The sequence below is a fragment of the Myripristis murdjan genome, chromosome 3, assembly GCF_902150065.1.
Source record: "Myripristis murdjan chromosome 3, fMyrMur1.1, whole genome shotgun sequence".
Lineage (NCBI taxonomy): Eukaryota > Metazoa > Chordata > Actinopteri > Holocentriformes > Holocentridae > Myripristis > Myripristis murdjan.
This window is the reverse complement of record NC_043982.1, coordinates 46,390,133-46,401,174: the sequence shown is the minus strand read 5'-3', so window position 1 is coordinate 46,401,174 and position 11,042 is coordinate 46,390,133. Positions and strand designations below refer to the sequence as shown.

Sequence of the window (11,042 nt, the reverse complement as noted above, 5' to 3'; positions counted from 1 at the left end):
AAAACCAATGTGTAGTGCATGTAGGTACTGAATTTTGATACCAATTTTGATTGTACAGTGATTCCCATGGATCTTAGCCCTGTAGATGTAGGACTATACCAGCTAAAGAGGAGGAAGAAGCTTCGTTTGGCATGCTGAAATGTGGTTTAGATGCTTGGACCAGTCAGCTGGCTCATCACAGCGCTGTGCTCAGAGAGTCAGTGTGGCCTCAGGCCTGTCACGGCAATTTTACGGGGAAACAATGACTTTGTATTTCTCTGTGTAGCTGCTATCAGGCCGCAAAGGCAGCGTCATGCTTCTCACTGGCATGATGAAGAAATGGTGACAAACTCAGGTACATTTCCAGGCATGGTTTTCCCTAATGTGTGTGTGTGTGTGTGTTTCAGTGGTGATTAAAGAAGAGGTCCCCCCTGAGCAGCAGGAGTGGACCCCCAGTCTGGACCAGGAGGAGCCAGAGCCCCCACACATTAAAGAGGAACAGGAGGAGCTCTGGACCAATCAGGAGGCAGAGCAGCTGCAGGATCTCACCAAGTTCCCGTTCACTGCTGTCCCTGTGAAGAGTGAGGATGATGAAGAGGAAGCTCAGTGCTCACAGCTTCATGGAGAACAGGACCAGATGAAAACAGAAGCCGATGGAGAGGAAGCAGCTGCTGATGATGGTGATGACAGGACATCAGACTCCTCTGAGGCTCAGACTGAGGACAGTGAAGACTGGGAGGAGACCAGAGAACCTCAGTCAGGTTTAAACACACCAAATAAAATCCATCCCAGTCAGAACACATGTGATGTTGGAGAGAAACCATCCTCCTGCTCTGTGAGCAAGAGGACAGGAGAGAAACTGTGGAGCTGCTCTGTTTGTGGGACAAACTTTCAACGAAAAGGAAACTTGAACAGACACATGATGATGCACAAGGGAGAGAAACCATTCAGCTGCTCAGTCTGTGGGAAACATTTCACATGGAAAAATGACTTAAACACACACATGAGAACCCACACAGGAGAGAAACCATATGTCTGCTCCGTCTGTGGGAAAGATTTTACAGTGAAAAGTAACTTGAATATTCACTTGAGAGTCCACACAGGAGAGAAACCCTTCAGCTGCTCAGTCTGTGGGAAAGGGTTTTCACAGAATTGTGTCTTAAAAAATCACATGAGGATCCACACAGATGAGAAACCATTTAATTGCTCAGTTTGTGATAAAAGTTTTACACGGAAAAGTCACTTTAACTTTCACATGAGAGTCCACACAGGAGAGAAACGGTTCAGCTGCTCAGACTGTGGTGAACACTTCACAGTTAAGGTGGACTTGAACAGACACACCAGAGTCCACACACAAGTGAAAACATTTAGTTGCTCAGTCTGTGGTAAAACTTTCACTCGGAAAAATAACCTGAACACTCACATGCGAGTCCACACAGGAGTGAAGCCCTTCAGCTGCTCCCTCTGTGGGAAAGGCTTTTCACAGAACTGTGTCTTAAAAAATCACATGAGAGTCCACACAGGAGAAAAACCCTTCTCTTGCTCAGTGTGCGGTAAATATTTTACACAGAAAAGTCACTTTAACTTTCACATGAGAGTCCACACAGGAGAGAAACCGTTCAGCTGCTCAGTCTGTGGTAAGGGTTTTTCACAGAAATATATCTTAAAAAGTCACACAAGAACCCACACAGAAGAGAAACCGCTGAGTTGCTCAGACTGTGGTGAAGGATCCAGATTGGAAAATCACTTCAACACGTGAGAGTCCAGCGGTGAGAAGCTGGGTGAGACACCATGCCTCTCCATCCAGGGTCTGAAGGTCCAGGCTCTCAGTCCTGCTTGTCCTCCATGTGCTGTCTGTGGTATCACTGATTCTTGGGAATTTGGATAAAACAGGTTTTAATTTTGAAAAAAAAAAAGTGAGTTAAATTACAAAATCTGAAGGTATATCATTATAGGCCAAGGTCTTGGCTGTTCAGCAATGTACCGGTGCAACCTCCTCATTTTGCATTTTTTTCATAAAATAGGTTTTTCCAGTTATTAGGCTTCTTTGTTTTTGGCAACACCGTCACCGTAATGTTTTTTTTAATTTGAAAAACATATTTTTGTATTAAAGAGACTATTACTTTAATAACTCAACAGCACCAAAGAGACATATTGTAAGCATATTCATTTAAAACCAATATAACTGCCTCTGACGGTGGTGACACTAATCTGACGGTGGTGACAGTCGCCTCATTAAAACATACATTTCCAAAATTTATACCACTCAAGTCAATGGCTTCTTGCTTAACAACTTTATTTAACTATTTGGTACAAAAAATAAGAATCCTGAGCTCTGATATAAGCATTTTTCAGACTTCAGTCATCACCGTCACACAGAAAACCTGACAGTGGTGACGTCTGACGGTGGAGACAAAAACCTGCTCTTTCACATGATCAGCATGAGTTGTTCACATTAGCCAGCTTGTTTCCCCCCTGTTGCTACCTGCATCAGACCTCTTCTTAAAAAGTATACATTTATTCCATAATCTAATTTAATATTTTTTATACAGAAGTGACGGTGTTGACATGTTATGGTTGTGACAGTAGCAGTGTCCAAAAATATGAAGAGATTTAAGAGAAAATAGCAAACTTCCAGGAGCCTGAGCGGTCTTGAAGCATGCAGTAGAGCTGAAGGTTTGAAAAGGGCTCCTCAGGAATGTAACTGACCTTGTAGTTTTTTTATTATTATTTTTTAAATAAATATCTGACGGTGGTGACGAATATCTGGGACATATTTTGAGCAACCACAAAATAATAGTAAATATTGTTCAAAACCCATCGTTTGTAGTTTTTAATACATATTATGATGTACTCTTTTATGTGGTAAATATATTATTCAATGAAATTATTACTTTTTGTTGTTTTAATCAAGTTGAAATGATTATCTCCTATCCGAGGACAACTGGTTTTGCAGGCCATGGGCCAACATATAATCATTAAATGAATACAAATTAAAAATAAACCTATAAAAGAACCTTACAAATGTGCAAAGGACCCTCTGATTATGCCCTTGATTCTTTTTATTCATTAAAATGTTGTAAATTTCCAGCAGAAATAGGATTTTTCTTAGTGGGACATGATTTATCCAAATTCTCAAGAATCAGTGGTGTGTTTTAACTGGCTCTTTAGGCGACTTAAATCAGATGATTTGCACATTCTTCTGTGTTAGCTGTTAAGCTACATCACAGTCCATCTGGCTCAGGGTCCCATCTGATTGGTTAAGACTAGGGATGGGCGTATCGACAGCACAGCCAGCAAGAGGGGCTCGAATGCGGGAGCCGGAGGAACACACAGAAAATAATGGCAGATCGGTCTTTTTTTTCTTTTTTGACAAGAAAAGTGAAAATGTGCAAATTTTTGTTCACATTTAACTTATTTTATTCATATTTATGTTATTTATTTTAATTTTAATTTTATTATGTATTGACCATAATAAATATGGTATAAATGGTCTGTATTTGTCATGTAATTTGTCTTAAATGTAATAATATTTTGAATGAAAAAAATTGTCAGTAAGAAATTATCAGTATCGTTATCGGTATCGCTGAAAATGCAGGAAAAAGGATCGGTATCGTATCGAATCCTAAAAGTGTGGTATCGCCCATCCCCAGTTCAGACAGACTGACGATAGGAACAGATGCTAACACTGATAACGTCCAATCAGAGCAGAGATAACAGCTGAACCAGGTCCTGTTCTCCTGCTGGCTGGATCCGGCTCGGCACCGGTTCCAGCTTTATCTGTTTATATATCACGTTTCAGAAACCTGCTATGGATGTTAGAACGTGGGGAGTCACAGCTCATCAGTGTGTAAACTCAGCATTTGTCCACAGCGCTGTTTCCCAAACGTAGGATCCCTACCCAAAATGGGCCGCAGACCCCTTTTCCTCGGGTTGCCAGTCGGCAGAGTCAAATCAAACGTTCTATAATAAAACAGTTCTATGATAAATGAGCGCTGACAGATGCTGTAGGCACCAGTGAGGAGGACTGAATGGCATGGTGTTCTCATGTTGTTGTGTCCCTGAGGCCATGTTGATGAGTTGCTCAGTGAAAGTGACTGCTGTTTCCTTTAAGCCAGTGTTATGAATGTTTTCCATATGTCGGTTCATTATAGGTGACGTTTTGCCACCTTGTGGCCAAAGTTGTTATGACACTGAGCTGTAATTATACAAGGTTGGGAGATGTTTCCTGTGCTCTTGCTCCCTTCAGAAACCACACTCAAACCTGGACAGTCATTCAGATAATCCCAGAAAGCTGGTCATACTGGTGCTGTAATCTGAACAGCGACTCATGAGCGTGTGCTCCAGGAGTGAGAGGTAGTCCAGTAATTTTAGGCCAAAATTGGGGTCAACCTAGGACAAATTGCAAGAGAAGCAAACTCAACTGATTTTGTATCCTTAGTTTGTCCTGAGTGAGGGGAAAAAAGTCCCAAGGAATCCCATTGGTGGAAAGTTTTGAAAATCACCTATTTATGACCACATATTACCAAAAAACACTGTTTTTAACACCCAGGGGAAAGGGGGTCAACATTTTACTTTCAGATATCACTATAAAAATTCACAAGTTGATTACACACACAAAGACAAGAAAAAAAGTCAATTACAAGTTCTTTGAATTATTCTGTTTACACATGCATATCACACATTATCTGATTTGATATGCGCTAATAAGGAATATGAGGAATAAATGCCAGAAGAGATATTTAAACAGTGAATTAAACAGTTACTATTTATATAGTAACCTTTTACTATATATATAGTAACTAACTAATTAAAAGGTTACTATTTATATAGTAACCTTTTAAAGGTTACTATATAAATAGTAACTTTTTAATTCACTGTTTAAATATCTGTTCTGGCATTTATTCCTTATATTCCTTATTAGCCATATCAAATCAGATAAAGTGTGATATGCATGTGTAAACAGAATAATTCAAAGAACTTGTAATTGACTTTTTTTCTTGTCTTTGTGTGTGTAATCAACTTGTGAATTTTTATAGTGATATCTGAAAGTAAAATGTTGACCCCCTTTCCCCTGTGTGTTAAAAACAGTGTTTTTTGGTAATATGTGGTCATAAATAGGTGATTTTCAAAACTTTCCACCAATGGGATTTCTTGGGACTTTTTTTTCCCTCACTCAGGACAAACTGAGGATACAAAATCAGTTGAGTTTGCTTCTCTTGCAATTTGTCCTAGGTTTTTTCATAAAATGACTGGACTAAGGTGGTTGTGATGCTGGACCAGATCCCAGGGGCCCCCCAGGAAGAAGCTTTTCTTTGTTATGCACGCTGTCCTGTGACACATGAAGAAAAGACGTTATCAGCTGCATGTACTGAGCATGTGTGTTCTCAGCCACACACACACACACACACACACACACACACACACTCAGCACTGGGCCTCTCAGCCACACACACACACACACACACACTCAGCACTGGGCCTCTCAGCCACACACACACACTCACCTCCTCAAACCCTTCACACAAGACATAATGCTAGTGATGTTACAATGGAAAAAAAAAAACAAAAGATTGTCCTCCAGTCAAAATGTTGATTTCAGTGGAAAAGCTCAGCAGCTTCTCAGTGAGACGTGGCCGAGCGGCTGTGAAGGTGAGGACTCAGCAGAGGAGGAGGTCAGGGTGTTAACCTCAGAGTAACAGGTCTAACAGCTTTTTGTTTTTACCTTTAAAAATGTTCTCTTTCTCAAATTCAAATTAGCTTCTTACTGCTGTAGTTTGGAAAGCCCTGCACAACAAAATATGTAGAGAAATCGAGAGATGTATGTCTTCAAAAAACTAAACAGGTAACAAAATGACAAGTGGATCAATACAAAGAATATATTAAAAAAAAAATGCTCACCCTATAAGAATAATAATAATAAAAAAGTAAAATATATTTCCAGAATATCTATTGACCTTTCACCTTTGCACCTTTGCATAGACTATATGATAGGTATAATGAAATATATCTGCAAAATATCAATAGAATACAATGTGAGTACAAATACAGCCTATACACACACACACACACACACACATAAAATAGATGTATACTCAATCCTCATAATGTATATTTTTATATATAATTTCCATGTTTCATTTTGAATATTTATTTCATTCATATTAATGTTTAATGCCATTAAATATCAGTCGACAGATTATATGTAATACATTTATTGCAGTCTAACATGACGGCACTGAGAAATCTGACAAACAGGAGGAACGATTTTACTAATATATGAAACACCAGGCAGACCCACCAGGCGGCCACAGGGGGGCGCTCTGACCCCTCAGACAGCAGGCAGCTCAGCTCCGCACACAGTTTTCCTGCAGATCATAATCAAATATTTTATTGATCCCCGAGGGGAAACTGGGTCAGCCGCAGCTGCTCACATTCTCAAGAGAGGAATTAAATGATGAGAGATAGGAAAAGAAATAAGAAATATTTTTTTAAAAAATGTGCCTTAGAAATTTGTGGGGGAAAAAAAAAACAATAAATAAAAGAAAAAGAAAAGTGTGTCCCGGGGCCTCAGGAGGGCCGACCCGGGGGCCTCAGGAGGGCCGACCTGTATAACAGCGACAGTAATAATTAATAGTTGATAGTTCTCAGGGCTGCAGCGTCACTGAGCTCTGACGTGCTCCTGACCACAGAGGCTGTTTTTATCGACGTCACGACGTGAAAAATGAAAAGTGGTTTGATTCTGTTGATTCTGGAGAAGTGTTTGTTGAGTAAGATTAACATGGAAGGTCCTGATTATTTTTCAGTGGATGACTTTAAAACGAGTGACAGATTATTTGAGAAGGAAACATTTTCCTCTGCAGAATATTTGGATAAAACGCCGTCACTAAGGAAATCCATGGTTTCCAGTCATCATGTTGTCTGAGTATTAAGGGGGAAGGTTGTGCCTCAGCAATATGAGTGAAACCCCCAGTTATGATAAAGGCAATAAGAAGAAGAAGATATATAAAAACATTATTTTATAATAATTAAATATGTATTATTTTATTTAATTATTTGCTTAATCATTTATTTTTTAAAATAGTTTTGTTTTATTTTCTTTCTTTCCAGCCTTTTTTCTCCCTTCTCTTCCTCCCCGTCTGGCTTGTGATTGGTTCCTGTGTCTAGAACAACGGCACAAGAAAGTGATTGGTTCCTAAATAATTAATAACCCTGTAAAGCTCGAGCGCCCTGATGGGGGCGCTGTGCTGGAACATGATGGGAAATGTGAATATTTGGTTTTGCTTGACATGAATTTGGGATTTGCCTTTTCATGTTGTGTGGCTCGGAGCTGGAGGTCTGTGGTGGGTCATGTGACCCGGCGTGCAGCTGGAGGTCTGCGGTGGGTCATGTGACCCGGCGTGCAGCGAGCCACCAGCTGCTCAGATCCACTCGTCCTGTAGTAGTACCACTATACCCTCCTGAGACCCCAGGAAAAAAAGTGTCTTCCAGTTTAACTTTTTTTGTGATTTCTTGTGTATTTAGAGTTAAAACAACAAGTCACAATTTAGAATTTCACATAAATATTTTTATTTTAGATTTTACAGTACATCAACTGTAGTGGCTTTTACTGTAAAAACAGATAATTTTAAATTTAAATAAAAAACCAATCAAATAACCACAGATAATCAATTACGGACAATCAATGCCATTAACAAGAAAATATATAATTTTCATAAGTAAAAACCAATAGCTAAACAATATTTGAGTTCCTGTTTCTTTTTTCACATGTGCGTTTTTCTGCAGCTGCCATTTTGGCTCAATAGAAAGTGGGTGTTTCCCTCATCCCACCTTATCACATGAGATATCATTGGAAAGGCCTGGATGTCCTCTGTACACCAGGGCCTGATAGGGCAGCTCAAATGAGTAAAAGGATATAGACGATCACCTGATGTCCACTACAGAGGACATCATTGAATAGGCTGGGTCTCAGGAGGATATTAGTATCAGGATTATTTCCCTGGTTCTTCCACATTACTGCAGTTTTGTAAAGTTCCCTGCACGCCGCATCGCAGCCGCCAGCAGACAGCGAGGAGAGGGAGACAGGAGCCTGTCTGCTGCTCAGAGGCACATCGGCTCACACAGAGCACACACACAGATCAATATCACATTTACTTCAACATATTTTACAAGTAAGAGTCAAAGTGTGTTGCTTCATCACAAGGCTGAGCTTAAGTCTGGTGCTCATGAATGAAACACTTTTTATTATTATTGTTTTATTATTATTGTTTAGTTAGTTTGGTGTCACAGGTCAGGTTTCCCTCCTGGTCCAGGCCGGCAGCAGGTGAGGAGCAGCCGGGCTCTGCCGCCCTGCACGCCGTCTTTCAGGCTAATCTGTTGTTAGCGTGTGTCTCTGGAAGGCACTCTGAAGTGTTTGTTGAGCGCGGCGTCTCACAGCAGGCCTCAGAGGCTGTTCAAGGCGTTCTGCGTCTGGAGGAGTCGACGATGCTGAGCTGCTCACTTTTGTCGAGGAAAGCTGAAGTGTTTGTGAGGCTGAGGCGATGTAATTAAAAAGCTCCGGAGTGGCACGAGCCCCCATTCTGTCTTCAAAGCCCCTCTCAGCGAGCGGGAGTTCTCTGTGTCTGCGTTCACACCGTCATTATCTCCTCTCACATGATCGCTGCTGACTGGAAGTGGGAGGCTGAGACAGATCCGCTGATGGTGTCAGCACTAACACAGTTTTCATCTTGCAGGTTAACTTCTCTGCTAAATAAGCTGCTAGCACGCCCCCCCACCCCTCCCCAGCGTTAGCGCTGCAGGGGGGCGGGCGGAGGACGTGTCCTGGTTTTCAGGCAAACTGGTTCTCCTCAGCTCCGTCTGTGAACCTGCAGCCGCTGTGACCAGGTGAGTCAACCTGAGGCTCGCTCTCTACTTCACGCTCACCCTGGCTCTGTCCCAATTCAAAGGCTGTACTCTACCGAGGTCGTATTTGTAGGCTGCTTACGTCACGGCGGAGCAACAAGTGCTGTCCCAGTTTGATTTCACCGCGCAGGGCCCACAGGTCCAGCCTGTTTCTGACTCATTTGCAGGAAACACCTCCACCATGCTTAGCTGCCGACATCACAGCCTACTTCCCAGGGTGCCTTTCGGTCCAGTTGAATTTCTGGATCAGCCACCATTGCTGGAATTATGAAGCATGTTTTAGACCGTCTTAATGTTTATATCATGACGTTTGGATAAGTTTCCATGCCTATAATCACCACCATAGCCTGTAAATGCAAGTTTAGTTAGATGAGTTAGACAGGCATTTTGCATGATGTTTCCATAGCAACCATCAGCGCATCAGGTATGTTACAATGTAGCCATGTGTACAGTTACTTTAATTGGAATAGTCTGTTGCAATTTGTGAGGTGTAACAATTATCTTAATTTCCCGCATCTTCACGAAGACAAAATAAAATAAAATACATAAAACTACACAATCCATGTTGTCCATCTTGAGAGCGTTGAAGCTGCTCATCGTTTTGTTTCATGCACAGGTGTTCACTGACACACCTCCGAAACATCGTCATTTTACGCTGCATCACTCGAATGTGCTTTGGGAAGCCTCGATAATAATGACGTAGGAATCCTCCGCAGGCTACACCGTCCCAATTCACTAAACTTTTAGCTCCGGTAAACCTGATATTGGCTCCTACATCGGACGCCTCCTACGTGGGCACCGTGGGCTGAGAGCTAGCAGTCATCTAGCCCTTTGATTGAGACAGACCCCCTGTCTCTGTGTAACACTCTGCTGGACAAACTGGGAACACTGGTCTGTGCTCGACCAATCAGCTGTCAGCATTTACACCTGAAAACACTTTGAAATAATGAGTTCACCTCCAAATCAGAGCTGGAGCCACAGGGAGACACCTGGGGAGGACAAGAAAGGAGGAAGAGGAGGAGGAGGAGGTGAAGAAGTGAGATGAAGTCTCATGTCCAGACCCACGGAGGAGGAGAGATTTTGCCTCATTTTTCTTCTGTTCTTTTTTTCTGACACAAATGTTTTTGTTTCCTTCTTCTGTGGTTTTGTTGTTTGAGGAGAGTTCCAGCAGAACATTTGGAGAAATAAAACCTTTCCCCCTGTGTGCACTGATAGTTATGTTCAGAATACACACCCATACCTCACACGTTTGGATATCTGTGTGTGTGTGTGTGTGAGTGAAGAAGCTGACGGTATCGAAGCAATCAGGAAAAAGTATTTATTTTCCCTTCAGGTTCGTCATTCTCGCCCCTTTGACTCCTAGTTTATTTGTGCATATTAATTCCTTCCCTCTTGTTTGTGCTGTTTCATGTATATTTTATGACGGCTGATGGTGTCCAGTTGCTACAGGCTTGTGTTAATATTTGATCGTTTGATTTGTCTCCACTTCATTCATTCATGTATTTATCCCTTGCAGATGTTAGAATATCTCTGTAGTCCCTCCACATGATCAATACTGTTAACGCTGAACAAATCCCTGCATTCACAGATTAATGTGATGATTCATGTTCAGAACGTCTGAGTCATCAACGCTCCAGCAGCACAGAGTCTCTTTCCTTCCCCTTTGTCTCATCCCACTTTAATCACAGCGCCGTTTGTGTGTCTACAGTTTCTCTACATTATTTATGGCTGTGATGGTCGGTGCCGAGCGTTCAGACGGCCTCGCCCTTCGTCTGCGTGGAATTCATCACTCTTTTTTTTTTTTTTTTTTTTTCCCTCCACAGTCTTCACAAAAACAGAGCAGAGTTCATAACACAGATTAACATCGAGTGAGTTCATGGTATTATAAAGCAGCACGGGGACCAGGGCAGCTGGACAAGACCGAGGTCACACACACACACACACACTCACACACACACACACTCACACTCACACTCACACACACACACCTAACCCTACAACCAGTTACCCCAAAACCTCAATCCTAAATCTACAGTTTAACAACTAAATTGAGAGGCTGAATTTAGTTTAAACCCTAAAATCTTGATAAATAATCGAACACTTCACTGCAAAAACTCAAAATCTTACCAAGATTATTTGTCTTATTTCAAGTCAAAAATGTC

General features: G+C 41.5%; 1 protein-coding gene across 1 annotated transcript; it reads left to right on the top strand.

Moving 5' to 3' along the window:
- Positions 1–466: 466 nt before the first annotated feature.
- Positions 467–1,838, top strand: LOC115356938 (gastrula zinc finger protein XlCGF8.2DB-like). Its single transcript, XM_030048253.1, has one exon. It carries the CDS (start codon positions 617–619, stop codon positions 1,736–1,738), a length of 1,122 nt encoding a protein of 373 aa, XP_029904113.1. The 5' UTR covers positions 467–616; the 3' UTR covers positions 1,739–1,838.
- Positions 1,839–11,042: the final 9,204 nt, after the last annotated feature.

Excerpts from the sequence above, each read along its gene's own strand:
- LOC115356938 (XM_030048253.1), top strand. The coding sequence starts at position 617 with ATGAAAACAGAAGCCGATGGAGAGGAAGCAGCTGCTGATGATGGTGAT.